This window comes from Leptonychotes weddellii, chromosome 8 (genome assembly GCF_054177405.1).
Source record: "Leptonychotes weddellii isolate Sample4059 chromosome 8, ASM5417740v2, whole genome shotgun sequence".
Taxonomy (NCBI): Eukaryota; Metazoa; Chordata; class Mammalia; order Carnivora; family Phocidae; genus Leptonychotes; species Leptonychotes weddellii.
Genome location: NC_138376.1, coordinates 76,450,967 through 76,468,004, shown reverse-complemented (window position 1 = coordinate 76,468,004; position 17,038 = coordinate 76,450,967). Strand labels below are relative to the sequence as shown.

General features: G+C 43.5%; 1 protein-coding gene across 7 annotated transcripts in view; it reads right to left on the bottom strand.

Moving 5' to 3' along the window:
* GRIK2 (glutamate ionotropic receptor kainate type subunit 2) overlaps window positions 1-9,406 on the bottom strand; it is a 647,288-nt gene extending 637,882 nt beyond the window's left edge. For 2 of the 7 annotated variants that reach the window (XM_081828720.1, XM_081828719.1), the window contains exons 1-2: window positions 8,503-8,788; window positions 2,879-3,283 (exon numbers count right to left, since the gene is read on the bottom strand). In XM_081828720.1, the coding sequence (XP_081684846.1) occupies window positions 2,879-2,993 (115 nt within the window). In that variant the 5' untranslated portion in view covers window positions 2,994-3,283; window positions 8,503-8,788. Of the gene's footprint in view, window positions 1-2,878; window positions 3,284-7,770; window positions 7,792-8,502; window positions 8,791-9,274 lie in introns of those variants that run through there. The other 5 variants (XM_081828716.1, XM_081828715.1, XM_081828718.1 and 2 more) reach the window with 5 other exon arrangements.
* Window positions 9,407-17,038: the final 7,632 nt, after the last annotated feature.

The window sequence follows — 17,038 nt, the reverse complement described above, 5'->3', positions numbered from 1 at the left end:
GAGAGAGGAGGGAGAGAGAGAGAGAAATGAGAGAGCGCGTGTAAGAAAGCCCCTGAGCAAGTGAGTGAAGCTTTGTACCCGGAAGACCTGCGGGCGGGGGACTGAAAGCGATTAGGCAAGGGTCAGCGCCCTGTGCAGACAGCTCCCCAATCCACAGACTTTGATAGGAGGACACGGGTTCTGGGTCAAGTTATGGCCCTTGGGTGGGGGGAGGGGACGTGGAGGGCGGGGGTTAAGGGTAGAAAGGACAGCATAGAGCCCTTGAGGGTGGTTTTCCACCACCTGACGGGAATTGGGGCTGGGACAGCTTCCTGGCTGGGCTCAGCAGTTGCCATAGCACCGAGGCAAGGCAGAGTTGCAGGGTGGCTGGCGGCTCCTAGTCAAGCCTAGTCGGTGGAGGAAGTGGGGAAGGGACTAGTTGCCACCTCTTCAGCAGAGGCAGTGCTTCTCACCAGCACCTGGCAGGCCACTGCCCAGGGGTAGCTGCTTCAGCAGCAAATCCAAACCCTACCCTTACAAGAAACGGATCTTAGGATGAGGCTTTGGTTGGTCCTTGGAGTCAAATTTGAAATTAACCTTTCTCAAGAATGGCTTATACACTCTCAACCAACCATCCAGTCCACTCAAAACATGTTTCCCCAGAAGGAAAAAAAATAAATAAACCACTGCATCCAAATAGCCCCAACAGGGGAAATGGTCCAATGATTACAATGTACACAATCCTTCCCCATAACTCAGGTCAGAAATCAGAGAAAATAGATCTCCACGTGGAAGATGTCTGAAGTTAATGGAGAAAATAACAGGTTATCTAAAAACTGAGCTGTTGGTTTAGGGTATCAAGGCACTGCAAGAAAGTCTTTGCCTACTCTCCTATTTCTTAAGGACATTCTTAGTAAGCATTGGTCTAGGAAAATATATTTTTGTGTGTGTGTCAGCTCTTTTAGAAAGCTGCTACACACTCTGCTATAGTCGCCAAGATTTTTAATATGAAGATATGAAATGATCAGCGAATGTAACAATCTAATGATTCAGCAAATATTGTGCTGCAAGACCAGACCAGCAATAATTAAATCTTTAGAGTATCGGTGGCAGTTTTTCAGCTCCAAGTCTTCTTTTTTTTTCCCCACCCAGTCCGCAAGCAAACACACTAAGGCACACTCATTCACAAACACATTTCAGAAGATACCTCAGTATTCCAAATAAGTACGTTGTACTACTCAAAATATTGGGCAAAACTACCATACTGTAGCATTTACCATGCTTGAAAGAGAACAGCTGAACGCACACACATTTTTAATGATACAGGGACCTGTTTAATCTCATCCAAAAAAACAGGCATTCCTGTGGACGCTTGTTGCTAAGAGCAACGTGCTTAAGTACCATCTAAAGGCATGAAGAAAGAAAAAAAAAAAAAAAGCTACAGTAGGAATTTAGATAGACCTGTTGTCTCTGTCATTACCAGCCTTCTGGACTCCAGGTGTTTACGTGTTGAATGGGGGGAGGGGAAGGTAGGATTCCCTTTTTTTTTTAATATGTGAAAAGCATTCCTACCCTGGTTTCACAAAGCCTGAGAAAGATGAGAGATTTTATCATTACAGAAAAAGCACATGAAAAAAAGGAAAGAGAAGAGATGCTGTTGACATGATAGGAGATGCAGGCAATCACTTCAACTTAAATTTGACTGACTTAATGTATCTGTTTTTATCTCAAAGACGCATGCTCAGGATTATATGGTTTCTCGCACTCTTTGGTCTAAATCCACTTGAACTGTCAAAGGAGGCGCCCACAGTGGGAGCATTTACCTGGTTGGCTTTCTCCTCTCTCCCTCTTACCTACTTAAGGGAACTTTCCCTGACTAGTTCTTCTCCTACTAAAACTCCATTGGCCATCCACAGCAGCTGAGTGTTGCCCACGCTTCATTTCCTCCAAGCAGACCTTCTGACCAGCGTTTTCATGGAATCCCATGTTTAGATTTCCCTTTGAGCTCTAAAGGAACCCCGATTGCTTTGGAAAGTAATAGATTCCTCTAATATATAACTGCCACTCGACTCTGTTATCATGCCACAGTGAAATAAAGATGCATACTTAGACTCCCATACACAACTCCTCTCCGCCCCATTCACCACTGTTAATCATTCATTAGATCAGGACAGGTAAGAAAGCTGGGAGAGGAGGACTCACAAGTTAAAAACAAAACAAAACAAAACAAAACAAAAAAACCTTTCTTAGGCCGCTATTTCTCTTCAGCTAAGCAGCTGTCTCCTCCTGCTAAGTAGAGCCTCTACCTTACAACAATATTTTTCAAAGCCCCGTGTCCCCGTAAAGGCACCAGGGGCTGGAAAAGCGGTGAAATTAACCTAAAAGGCTCTCTGATGACAAAAGAAATCAAAAGGGTTAGCGCCTTTCACTTGCGGACCTGTCCGAGTCCCAGACCGAAGCGGACAGGCGCCAACTTTCCAAAGAGTTCCCAGATACTGACTCTTCAGCCCCGCAAGCTGAGATGCGTGGAGCCCTGACGCGCGTCCAGCCCGCCAAGCCCGGAAGGCTCCCGCCGAGAGAGGCGGGCGCAACCGCCGGCGGTGCCCCTAGCATCATCACCGTCTGTGGCTACTGTGTGGAGGTAATGCAGCGACCACCACCACCACACTGGCACTCACTTCACCCTTCCGGGGCTAATTTTTTTTTTTTTTTTAATAAAAGAAAGAGAAAAGGAAATGAAAATGACACGCAGGGGTTCTTTAAAACCCCGGGAGGCTCCGGAGCAGTGAACAGGTCGGAACGCATTGAGCCCACCCGCCCGTCAGAGTGAGCCCGCCTGTTTACATCCGGCTGCCTTGGAGCCGGATACCCCGCAAGAGAAAAAGATGGGGAATCTTACCAAATCTTAATACATGTGTGGTTCCTTGGGAATATCCAAACCACAGTAAGCAGAGCAGGAGTTTAATGGTGCGCCTGAAGACTGGATTACTTAGAATCGGGGAAATAATCTTCATGGTGTTTCTGTGTCCACCCGCGCGGCACCCACTTCCCCGATCTAGCGTTAGGCTCCCGGTTCGGATAGGAATGAGGATGCGTCGAGTGGTGGCCGCAGACACGATCACGGCATGGTCACAGAGAGGAAGGAGTCTCCGCTTCCCAAACCCATTAGCAATCGCTGCATGTTCCTCACTCACTGCGCCAAGGAGCAACCTTCCACTGCAAGGGATGGTGGGACATCCATGTTAGTCGGGGAGCATCCGGGAGAAATCCAGCACGCACACCCACAATGTCCGGCCGCGCGAGCCTGGGGAAGCAAAGGAGGAGGAAATCAATAGGAAATCCAGCCTTGGGAACCTCCGAGGCGTCGGTAATGAGCCACTGTCCCAGCACAAAAGGCGCTTTGCTCGCAAAGGTTTTGCCAGGCCCTATTCTACTGCACTGCCGCACAGCTTCTGACGTGAAGCCAAGATTAAGTGAGAAAAATTGAGATAGCTGCTTGCCTGTTAAGGCTCTCCGCCAGCAAGCTTCCCCAATATCTCTTATGCAACCTATCTCAACGCCCGCCTTGAGTTTCAAGAAAGAAGTCGGATTTATTTACGTGGAGAAAAGTGCTTTTATTTTCCATAAGAGTCTTTGCTAAGAGAGTGACTGGTGTATGCAAGCGCACTTCTTACAATCCACCGATGAATTTTAATAAATGACAAGCTAAACCAAAGTCACTTTGCCTGTAAGTTGTATAAAAGGAAGTGGTCTAAGGCAGAGGAATTTACTGCAAATATAACCTGTGTTTAGGCTGAAAGAAAGTCTTGTTTATATTCTTAAAATTTTGTCCAGGAGTGAATATAGATTAGAGTGCAATTGCAGAAGTCAAGATAGTCTTTAAAAACTTGAGTGGACATTCCTTAATTACTACCCAGGAATAAAAAAATAGATTTCTTCAAGTGGTCTTTTTAGGAGGAAAATTGTTGAGTTAAAATGAAGGAATCATACTTTCCCACCCATTTTTTTTTAGCTCATCTAAAATAATTGTGCCTATATAAAAAGACAATGATGTTTAAGTTGGTATAACAAACTCCAAAAGCTTCAATAATTTATGCCCAAATTTGTTCTCATTTTGGTTTTTTGAGTATGTTTTTCTTTCAGAGGCAGAATATGGGATCATAGCTTGGGCGACACTGAGTGTCACAGTTTTGTCTAAAAATGCCTTATTATTGCCTAGTGTTCTGGTCAGAATATTTAGAGTCTTCAAGCAGTGACGGACTGTCTTGGCTTTCACCACGTGCAATTTATTCAATGAAAAGAAAAGTACATAAGTATATATTCTTTTAACATGAAAATACATTTTGCTGTTGAAATAAGTAATATGCTGTCATCCAGGCATAGAGATTAAAATACCCAGTCTTAATATTTTACATTCATAAGTGAAACTGAAATGGTTAGTAGTAAGTATATTACTACATATTAGTATTTTAAGTGATCAAGTAGCACGAAACGCAAACTGCTGGACTTGTTTCTTAAAATTAATCTGTTTTTCATAACCAACTCACAGGGCATAGGTTAAACCTTATGAAAAAATTATAAGATTCTACCTTATTTGAAGAATATCTAATTTTTTAATAAGGAGGGATATGAGTACTATTTATTCCAGATAGCAAGAAAACGATGTAGTGATTTTTTTCATTCTACTTTTTTCTTAAGGTATTATAAAATGCTGATATGAGAATAAAGCTACATTTTGCAAAAGCATTAAGTGCGCATTGACTTTTAAAAAAAGTGGAGGCATAACTGCAGTGTCAAAAATAAGTATCATGAATGACTAGTTCTGCAGTGTAGCAGGCAATTCAATCAAATAATCTGACTATTTGAGCACTTTAAAAGGAACACCTTGTGCTAAACCAAGGGTATCTAGCGACTCCTTCAGTCCATGTTTAAAATATCTCTTCTAAGACATGTATAGTCCAATATGTTCTGTATTTGTTGTCTCATTTATCCTATTCTGTTTGTTCTTTCTCTTTTTGATCCTAGCAGATATAATAATGACAGCCAGAGCAACAATAAATATTCTTAGTTTTTTCATCTGTCAACATGATTGATATACACTACCTGAAAAGAGCATGTTCTATTGTGACTAATCAAAATACTGCAGTTTTGCAGTATAGTTAGCATTTAATAAAACCTGGGAAAACAAAATGTACCATAACTCCTTGTTAACATAATGGCATTTGACATTACAGTTGTAACTTCTCTACTTAAAACTAGTATTTTAAACTATCTGGCTTTTGTTGGATTATTTACTGGATTTCTAGTTGGAAAAGTGAAAGATCAAGCTTCCAGATTCATGAAGTTCTTACCCAGTATATTAAACAGTAAAAAGTCTATCATAAATTTTTCTTACTATTAATTGGCCCCCAAAGAACCAATTTTGCACATATGCTAAATTAGGTTCATTTACATCCATCAACTAATCCGAAAGACTTCAGCATCACAGACAACTCCACCTGCCTAATTGAACTTCGGCAGGATAGGAGAAGACCTTTCTTCAGGACCGCGGACAGCGCTCCAGGCATTGATTTATTCTGGAGTAGTACATTGAAAGTAGTACATTGAATGGGTAATGTGCCATTTGAAGTGACAATGTGAATATTTCTACTACACAGAGTCTAGGAATTTGAACTATTGCATTGTTCACATTGTCAAGAGGACTATTTTGTCAACTGTGTTGTGTGTATATTTCAGTGTGCCTTACTGGGTTTGCTTAGCATACCCAGGATGTGCTAATAGTCATCCCTTTCCAGGGCATAGTACTACAAAAGCCATCTACATTAACTGTGAGTTCCCTCATGAGCACTAAACTACCGTTTCTCAGTATTTAAAAAAACGCCGGAAAGACCACCAAGAATTCAGAATACTGAATAACATGCTGTCAATATTCAGTGGCTAAAGACATTTCTAAAATGTACAATTAGTTATTGCTTGAATTCTCCACCTTCAGCTTTTCATCTGTTACAAGGGTAATCAGGTTAATTCCCATTCTTTTTCATTAAACTCTGCTCACTCCCAGGACAAAAACAACAACAACCCTAAAAAAAAAAAAAAAAAACCTAAAACAAAAACAACAAAAATCCTAAGATTACCTCCCCAATAATAGAATGGAATAGAATAGATTGTAGAGAAGATACCTCAGAGTAGGGCAATTTTGAAGTTATTGCAAGTTTCTCCCCAATACTGATACCACACATCATAATTCTAAGGCTATATGAAGGATTGATAAAGTCATTATATAGTATTCACTGACCAGATTGAACTCTTTTTAAAATTGTGTCAGTTCTGTAATTTGCTCCTTTCTCAAAGGGAAAAAAAAAAATACTATTTGGTGTCAGACAATCATATATTTACCAATAGTGAGATTTACACACCTTATTGCGTAGTTTCATTTGCTTTTTGTCTCTATTTTAACCATATGGCAACCTTGATTTCTAGGAGCCAAAGCTCTGTAGGTTCCAAGGTCAAAGCAGAGATGACAAACAGCAAATGCACACATATATGCACACATAGAGAGAAGCTTTATCTAAAGTAAGCCTACACACACACACAAACACACACACACAGAAGGCTGACATGAAGAGATATCAAGCCTGTGATAAATTAGCAAAGAACAAAATGTATATCGTGTTCATGCAAAGCTTGTTCCAACAACAACAAAGTGCCATTAGCTTCATCTTTCACTATGTTTTTATATTTACTGACACTAATGACCTCTTATTCTTGGGCACTATTACTTGAGAAGCAATTTTAGTTTTCTATTCTCCCAGTGAAAATGAATCTTATTCTAGTTAGCTGCCACCTGCTGGGGCATGTACAAATGTGTAATAATCCTTACAGCATAACGTTTAAAAAGACAATGCCTATACCTTTTGCAAGAAACAGCAAATACATATCCCAGGACAACCTGAATTTCAAAGGTGTTTCAAAGGTTCTTCCATGCCATACCTGTATTTAAATTTTTTTCACATGGAATTCTTTCTAAGGATTCTACTTGACTTGTCACCAAAGTCCTGCTGTTATGTGACATTTGAGAAACCTCATCTTATAGTAACACCTGACCTATTCTTCCATGTGTGTAGCCTGTTGTATGGAAGCTGAGCTAAAATAAACAGGCTGCTCATCCATGGCATTAGAGGTGCCAGAGAATAAAGTCAGAGCTGATATCAGTTAAAAACACACTGTTGCATACTTGCACTTCGCTCTTTCTAACTATGAATGCTATGCTATGCAATCCCTTGTGATTCTGAACACATACCAGCTGTTCCACCAACATTCTGCTGCACTGATGATTAAAGACATTTAGAGCTTTAATTAATTTTTAGATGCCAAAAATAAGTGTACCTTAATTAAGAAATTGAATTGGAATCGCTTTACATGTCCTGGAATCTTTTTTTTTATTTTTAAAAATTTTAGTCTGTGCAATCCCCAATGCGTTTTAAAATAGAAGAAAACAAACAGGTAAGACTCCAGGCATCATTTATTTCTCAATCACCTTCCTTCTGTGTGTTTCATTTTGTTTGTTTGTTTATTTGATTGTTTAATTAGTTTCTAAGGCCACTGAAACCTGTCTCGATGGTTACAGGAACAGTTCCTATAAAAAGTTAGGCAAATCAAAATTGAAATATTATCATCTATCTTCCAGTAACTAAACTACAAGCTAATTAAAATTCAAATGAATCAATCACCTCTTTTGAAATAAAAATAATCATTAATCCGTAAGGTAATTTCTGATGACAGAATACTTACAGTATGAAGATGAAGAAATGCTAGAAGGTAATCTGTGTGTTACCAAGAGGATAGTAGTAGTAAGTTTTCTAACGTCCGACCCCTATTCTCTAAACTGGAAATCATTACCCAGGGAGCCTCAGCCTAAGTCGTGGTATTTAGTAAAGAACTCCTTGGAGGTAAAAATATCAGGGGGTGAGAGTCATTAAAAGTTTTTAACGTTTATGATCCACCCTGGTGGGTGACTCCCCCTACCCTAATGGGACACCCTCCGAGTTTTTTTAGAAGCTCTCAACACTGGCACTGGTTAAAATGAATGTCTGTAGTTCAGCACAGAACTAAAGAGCAGGGTTAATGGAAAAATGGGCGGATGGAAGGAAGGCAGGGGAGTTCTTCAGACCCGCAGGCAGATACACAGATTCTTGCCATCTGTCTCTCTTCGCCTCGCGTGAGTCCCAGTAGCTGAGGCCACTTCCTGACACGTCCACTTATTATTTTATATGGAGAAAGCGAGCGCCCGCAGCCAACTGAGCCAGTTGTATCCTTGACGGGAATTGGCTGAGGCGAGCGGGACAAAGCCACTCGCAGCGAATCGGTCCCGCGGGTGCCCTGAGCGCACCGGGCTCCGCGGCGCTGCTGTTCGCCTTCTTCCTCTCCAGCCGTTAAAAGCCCCTCGCCCACCCCTGGTCCCTCCTGTGGGAACATACACCTCGGGAGGCAGCCCAGAGCAGAGCCCACCGGGGGAGTCCTTACCTCTCGCTGCGGGTGAGGTAGGCAGGGAGGGGGAGGGGTGGCCCTCGGGGAGGAGCAGCCGGAGGAAGTCGGGTGGGAAGTCTGCGGCTCCCGGACAGAGGAGCGCAGCCGCGGGCGCCGAGCGCGAGTGACGGCGGCGGCGGAGACGGAGACCGCGGAGCAGCGGCGGCGGCGGCGGCGGAGACAGACACGCCTCCTGGCGGGGGTTCCTCGCCTCTTGCTTTAAAGGCGCCGCGCTCCTTTCCCCGCGGCCCCTGCACACACCCAGCGGCTGCGGCCACCAGGGCGCAGCGCTCGCCCCTGGACCTGGACCGCAGGAGCGAAAGTGCGATAATTCTGGGTGCCTCCAGGCTTGGACGTTAAAAATCCCCTGGCCGGGACTTCATCTCCTGTGCACACCCCCGCCTGCTCTGGGATGGAGGGACGGGGACTGAGATGTTCGGTCAGGGAGTGCTGCAAACCCCCAAGGAATTCGCCTGCCCCCCGCCCCCCAACACAAACAAGGAGCCCGAGCACGTTTGGTTCTGGGTGGTGGCTTTTATACCTCTTCGAAACCATAGCAACGAAACTTCTCTGCTGCCAGGATCTGGGGAGCAGCTGGTAGTCTCCAAAGTGGCCCTTTTAGTCCAACTACTGTAATTTCCCTTTGAGGTTTGCGGTAAAGATTTTGACCTGCGACTTACCTCCACCTACGCCTCCTGTGTACACTACTAATGCTCTCCCCGCCGCGCTGCCCATACCCTCTTAGACGCCTGGAATCCGCGCACCTCACCTCGCGTCTCCTCCGTTGCTGAAAGCAATCACTTCTCCCGAGTGTCAGGGGGAGGGGGTGTTGGCGAGAAGTCTCTGTGACTGTCTGGTGCCTAATGACAAACGGCTTCGAACCCCCGCCACCCCGCGCCCCGCCCAGGTCCTTGAACTATCAACCCAAGCAAATTGCAGAACGAAGTTGGGGTTTGAGATCTGGTGGGCGCAGAACCTGAGGTCGCAAACTCAAAGGTCGGAGAAAGGAGCCTGGAGATCAGTCCCGGCCAGGCGGCCGCCCGTCTAAATTCCCTGGAGGATTTTTTATTGGGCCAGAGGTGGGGAGGAGCACCGAAAACCAGGAGTCTTCCCGTGGCTCGGCTTCAGGGAGGAGCCGCTGGCGGCGAGCACTAAAGGCTTCCCCTGCTTCTCAGCAGAAACGATTAGCTTCTGCAAACAATCTCTGATTTCTGCTCCTCTGGGTCGGATAAGTCAACATCTATTCAATACCATTGCTATTTTATCCTCGGCCCTACGATATTAACTAGAGCAGAGACTTAGCAAGTTGCCCCGGGAGGAAGTTGGCGAGCAGGGATTCGCGAAAAGGTTTAAATGAGGCTAAGCGGGCGCAGGCCGCCCTGAGCCTGGAGACAATTTGCAAACGGGCTGTAAGAGGAAGGGGCCAGGTGAGATCCTGCGGAGTCCTCCAGCAGCTCTGTTCCCCGGAGGCACTCAAATCTGTAATTTTGAAGGCCCGGAAGTAGAGAGGCTCTGCGTCTCCAGGCACTGATTGTCTTGGCTGGAGACAAGAGTTTGCCCTTTGGTTGCTTCTTTCTTTGCAACCCCCTTATAATTAAGCCCCCGCCGGAGCCTGGCTCAGCATTGCCACCCTGCACGCCCTGGGGCTAGCGCCTGATTCAGCCTAGTCCTGCAACAAACCGAAACGGTCCTCCCAAACCCTACCTGGCTCTCAAGCAAGACCACCAGCCTCTAGCTTCTTGGACACCACTGCGGAATCTCTGTACCTCCTACATGCCTCCTGCGCCCGCCCAGGTTGGGGAGGCTCAGGACTCAGAGAGGTTAAGGAGAGATTAGTTAGCGGCAATGGAGAGTCTGTTAGTCATTTAAAGATCCAGGGGGTGGCAGGGAGGCTCCTGTAATTAAGTCAACAGCAGCCTTGTTGTACGGAGTAAATAAATAGTCAATGACTCCATTGTGCCTCGTGGAGCGGGCAGCACAGACGCGTGACTGGCTCTGGGCGCCTGGGCTCCAGCTGCTGTGACCTGCAGCCTAATGGGCCCTCGAGGCACAGCCCAGTTTGGGCCAGGCCCGGAAAAAATACCCTATTCAGCCCCATTCCCCCGCAGGAGGAATGGAGACAACTTGTCTCCTGGCCAAAGACACTCTCCTTGTCATCATAGAATCCAGCTTTCCCACTTCCAGGGAGGGAGGAGCAAAATGCTGTGCACAGAGTAGATTCCAGAGCAAATCCCTGGGTGAGGGCATCCGGCTCTGTTTTGTCGTGGCTGTGAGAGAGTAGAACAGAGAGTATGTCTCATTTGACTTTAAGTGTTCAGCATAGGGTTTGGCATGCAGTGGGTGCTGAATGAAAGAATGAGGGGATTACTGGATCAACCTTCCACATTCCACACTGTTGTCCCCTCCCTCCTTTTATCTGGGAAAGGAGAGGCTTCAAACAACTTCCTCTAAGTGCTGTGTGTATTCTTAGAACCTAGTCATAAATTTCTTTTCCAGAGCAACCAGGACACATTTATAAAGAAAGAAATAACAGGCACTAGCAAGGGCTTGGAGGGCAGGGGGAAAGAGCTAAGAGAATGAAACAAATCAAAATTATGCATGTTATGACAAATTCATTTCCTCAATAACAAAATGTTACCTGAATTCTAATGAGAAAAGTAGAATAACAAGGGAGCATTAGACTACACACACCCATTTAACCCTTCAAAATAAAATTCTTCAACACTATAAGGAGACATTTTCCATAATTTATTTCAGTGTTTATGAGGTTATACTTTAAGGAATCAGACCCCAGGTCTCTTTAGGGGCAACAGTGAAGTTTTTCTTCTCCATTCCCAGTCATCCATCCATAAGAATTAATCTTCTGTGTCTGAGGAGGTCACTGAGTCCCTCAGCTAGAGTCCTATGCAGGAACCACCTATCTTCCCTTTCTTACCTCTTAAAGTACTCTTAGAACTTTAGCAGGTCTACAATTCTGCCTCCTGAGGGCCCAGCAAGGACCAGTCTGAATTCCCAAACTCACTACAGGTTTTGTTTGTTTGTCTTCTCCATCAGCTTTGTTTATATTGAATTACAATCAAAAGGTATTACTTTGGATCATTTAGTCCCAACCCTTCATCTTACAAGTCACACAAAACAAAGCAAAGCAGAGGAGTGACTTGCTCAGGATGTGGCAGAATGAAGACTGCCTTCTAGCTGTGTAGAGCAGCATCAGGCTGTCTCCTGCCATCCTCTTTCAAAACTTAGAATCATATGAAGTTAAGACTAAAAGAGACTTCAAGGACTTCTACTCTATTTCAGGGTCACAGAACTTTCTCTCATCCGGAAAAAAAAAAAAATGTACACGTTTACATGGCCTTGAAATTTTTCATACAGCAATAGGAGATGCACATATCCCCTGAAACTCATTGTGGGGAAATCCAGTCCCTAGATCCTAGGCTAAAAACCTCCAATCTAGTCCAACAACATCATTTTACAGCTGGTGAAATCTAAGCAACAACAACAAGAACTTTAGAGTCAGAGTGCATTAAGGACAATTCCCGGATGCTAGGTGTCCTGATCCCCACCTGTCCCCACTCCCTCAAGTTTTCTTAGCTGTAATTGGACATAAATTACACTGAGGTATTAATAACTCATAATGACTTAATGGATTTTTCTCTCAGAAAAATTAATACGTGACCTTGAAGAACGGATCTATTATTCATTTCTGAAACCTCTCAGTATATTTACTGAGTACATACTCTCTGTTGGGCAGTGCTCTAGCGCTAGCAAATGACAGTAAACAAATTAAACAAAAGCCCTGCCCTCACTGAAGGCAGTTTAGTGGCAGGAAGATAAATAATAAACAAATAGACAAGCAAATATATAAGATGTCAGATAGCAAGGAGTGTTACAGAGAAAACTAAGGCAAAGTGAGCAGAATAGGGCATGCTGGGAACACGGGCATGTGGGAAGGTGTTGTTTTACATAAGGTGGTCGGGGAAGGTCTCCCTGAGTAGTTGACATTGGAGTAGAACTCTGAAGGCAGTTAAGGGAGAGATCTAGGTACATAGCTGGAAGAAGAGGAAACAGCAAGTGTCAAGGTCCTGTGATTGGAACAAGTGTAAAGCCCCTAAGGAAAATCAGTGAAGCCAATTCCCAGAGATGAGAAAGGAGATTGATAAAAAAAAAATCCAGTCAAGAGAGGGTTGGGTCCTAGAGGAGTTTCGATTTTCCACTAAAAACAATACCGAAGCCTTGGGAGGGGACTGACCAGAGGAGAAGTATGATCTGACATAAATGTAAAAGGATATCTCTGGCTGTGCTATTAAGATTGCCTACACTTAATAAAGGGCAGCATGTAAGCAAGACAACCATTTAGGAGGTTACTAATAATCCAGAGAAGAGCCAACTGTGGACAGCACCAGGACAGTAGCATGAGGATGGTAAAAAAAAAAAAAAAGTGGCCAGATTACAGATTTTTTTTTTTTTTTTTAGATTTTATTTATTTATTTGACAGAGAAAGACACAGCAAGAGAGGGAACACAAGCAGGGGGAGTGGGAGAGGGAGAAACAGGCTTCCCGCCAAGCAGGGAGCCCAATGCAGGGCTCGATCCCAGGACCCCAGGATCATGACCTGAGCCGAAGGCAGACGCTGAACAACTGAGCCAGCCAGGCACCCCAGATTACAGATTATTTTTAAGTAAAGCTGAGAAAACCAAGATTTTTCCCAAAAGCCTGGTGAATGAAGTAATCTCCCAAATGAGTGACTGCTCAGCTCTGCTAAATGCTGCTGATAGGTGAAAGGAGTGAGTGCTAAGAATTGGCCACTTGATTTAATGATGTGGAAGCCACTGGTGAGCTTGATGAGAGCATGCTGGAGTAGTGGTAGAGATTAAAGCATGCCTAAAATAAGTTCAGGAGAGAATAGGAGGAGAGGAATTGAAGAGGAGAATAAAACCATTTTTCATCCAAGGAAATTTTCTCTAAAGTAGAAAGGAGAAACAGAGCAGTATCTAAAGGACAAAGTGGAGTCAAGGGATTTTATTTTTAAACAGAAGATAATACAGAATATTAGTATTCTGATGGGAGTAAATCAACTGATATTGGAGAAGAGATGGATGGATGTCCTTAACTAGTCAAGAGAGGATGGGATTGAGTAGACAAGTGGAGGGGTTAGCCTTGAATAGAAGGGTCCATTAATTCAAGTAACAGGAGGAATTGGTAATAGGTAAAGTGGTTTATAAGTGTGGTGTTGAGGGCCTACTTTTGCTATGTGAGCTCTAAAGCCCCATCCCAGGCTGCCTTGCTGCATAGACACCTTCCTTAACTATTCTCTGGTTCCTACCATCCTAACTCTCATAAAAGTACCTGCTTGCTTGGTGAGGATACAGAGAAGCAAGACAGGATCAAGAAAGCTAATAGAATAGTGGGATCACTCTTCGGTAGAAGTTTTGATATAGCTGGGGTAGTGAAGAGAGTGAATGAGTTGAAAAGGTAGGAGGTGATGGTTTAAAAGTTGTTAGTATACTTGAATTTAAAATTATAGAGAGGATATAGCTTTGGATAATGATAAAAGTCCAGGACCTCATTGTTAAAGATAGCAACTAGTCACATGTGGCTATTTAAATTTAAACACTGATTAATTAAAATTAGCTGTCATGGTGAATTTGTTGAAAAAGACCACCAGCCTTGTGGGATTGGCTGTATGTGAGAGTCCACACAAAAGGCTAAGAATACTGTATACAAAGATTCTTTAAAAAAAAAAGATTTACTTACTTATTTTAGAGTGTGTGTGTGAGCACCCGGGGAAGGGCAGAGGGAGAGGGACAGAGAGAATCCTGAAGCAGACTCTCTGCTGAGCAGGGAGCCCAATGCAGGGCTGATGCCAGGACCCTGAGATCATGACCTGAGCTGAAATCAAGACTTGACTGCTCTATCGACTGAGACACCCAGGCGCCCCTGTACACAAAGATTCTTGATGATCTTGAGCAAATTCCTAAAAATTCAGCATATAGAAAGTATGCAGAACAGATTACAAATGAAAAGCTTATTATGGTTAAAGAAGAACCAGATGCTAAGAAATTAGAAGACTAACTTCAGGGTGGCCAACTAGAAGAGGTGATTCTTCAGGCTGAAAATGAACTAAGTCTGACAAGAAAAATGATACAGTGGAAACCATGGGACCCTTTGGTGGAAGAGCCTCCTGCCAACCAATGGAAAGGGCCAATATGATCATTATTAAGTGAGAGTGTGTGATGGGAAACTGATGTAATTAAATGTTCTGTTACATGAAAAAATAAATAAATAAAAAATGCAGTTCCTCAGTCAATCAGCCACTTTTCTAATAGTCAATAGCCACATGTGTCTGATGGCTACCATATTGGGCCATCGGACACATCAGATATAGAATATTTCCACCATTATAGGAAGTTCTGGTAGGATAGTGCTGGGGGAAGTCTGGGAGTGGGTGATGGAGGTAGGTAGAGGACAAGATAGTTAGAGGAGTAACAGTCAGAGGAGAGAGGCCAGGGTATTAGAAGTATTGTTGATTTGGATATTGAAATCATCAATAATGATCACAGGAATAGTTCTTGTGAGAGTGACAATGAGATGTCTTCAAGGAATGGACTGCGAGTAACATTGGTACAGAAAGAAAGGTTAACAAGTGGTAAATTTTGTTGGCATAAACTTTAAAGTTCAAGGGTTTTAGGAAGGAAGAGTGAACACTGATATCTGGAAGCAGCAAGAACACCTACTCCATCTCCAGGCCCAGTGGCAGCAGAGGTGAGGAAGAGAAACAGCCATCACATGAGAGGTCTGCAATTCTCTGAAGGAAAAATTCAGAGAAGAAGCTGGTAACGGACTAAAAATTCACAGGGGTACAGGGGGAGGGTTTTGATTTGGGGATCTACATAGCAATTTGGAAATAAGAAGTGATATGGGATGATCTCCAAGCCCAAGGGCTCCTTGTAAGGGCTGATATAAATAGAAATGAAGGTCAAGTTGGGGTTAAGCCTCATGGTCTCCAAGGCATAATATAGAGCTGAGATTGCATTATTGTGGGGTAGATGAGTGGGATTGTTCTGGGATCCTCTTTTTACTTCTGCCTGTGAAGGTATGGGTCAGGGAAGGTCATTGTTGTCAGACCTCAGAAGTCTTGAAACTTCTGCCTGCTATTATTCTTAAAGGAGATGTCCATCCATTGTCTGGGGAAGAAGAGGTGGCAGGGAGAGATATGAACACCTCCTCCAGTATATTTTCTCCCTCTCACCATGAATATAGAACATACAATTGATCCTCTTTATCTTGGAAAACAACATATCCAGACTCAACAATTCTATGAGACCTCCGGACCACCTGAAATGACTAAATCATTAGCTTATATAGTCAGTCCATTGCTTCATATGTAAACCTGTTTCCACTCAGTATATTTCATATTTACTGCATCCCAACTTTATCAGAATCAAAATTTGGTCACTTAGTCACTTTATTTTTGCCTGGATTCCTGGGATCATACCAAGACCTAAATACTCCTCAAGTACCCTACTTTGATGACTTACAAATCTTTAAATGTTCCAAAGATTCTCACTCACCTTTTCTATCAGTATAAATTTTAGATTCCTGAGGTTACTTTGTGCCATCTCCCCTCATCCACCTCATTACTACTGTCCCTTCTGTCACTAATTTCTATACCTCCAAGTCCTACTCAACTCCTAGCTAAGTAATTTTTTTAGCAAGTATTTATTGATTATATACTGTGTTTCAGAGAAATGAGGACAAAACAGTGAGAAAAAAATGTAAACAGTACACTTTGTAAGGTATTTCTAAAGACATATGGTAATTTCTGTTAGCAAGACTAGGACATTCTTGCTTCTCCCTTTGTAGGAAGCACTGATATAAAGGCAGAAATGGGGCGCCTGGGTGGCTCAGTCGGTTGAGTGTCAGACTCTTGATTTCAGTTCAGGTCATGATCTCAGGGTCGTGGGATGGAGGCCCCACATCGGGCTCCGCGCTCAACATGGAGTCTGCTTGTCCCTCTCCCTCTGCTCACACCCCCGCCCCTGCCAACTCAAATAAATAAATAAATAAATAAATAAATAAATAAATAAATAAATAAAATCTTTAAAAAATAATAAAGGCAGGAATGTATCAGCAGTATATACCTAAGCAGCATCTTTTAGAGAGGCATTACCAGAAAATATTTCTTTTTTTTTTTTTTAAAGATTTTATTTATTTATTTGAGACAGAGAGAATGAGAGGGAGGAGGGTCAGAGGGAGAAGCAGACTCCCTGCCGAGCAGGGAGCCCGATGCGGGACTCGATCCCGGGACTCCAGGATTATGACCTGAGCCGAAGGCAGTCGCTTAACCAACTGAGCCACCCAGGCGCCCCAGAAAATATTTCTTACTGGACTCCCCATCCCACCCCTAACAAAGGAGGAAATAAGCCATATAAAGGCAGTGAAGATCATTAGGAGTATGAAAAAAATGGAGAAGGATTCCCACTCTGGGTGGGATAAGAAGGCATACAGGGACAGAAGTACTTGTTCCCCC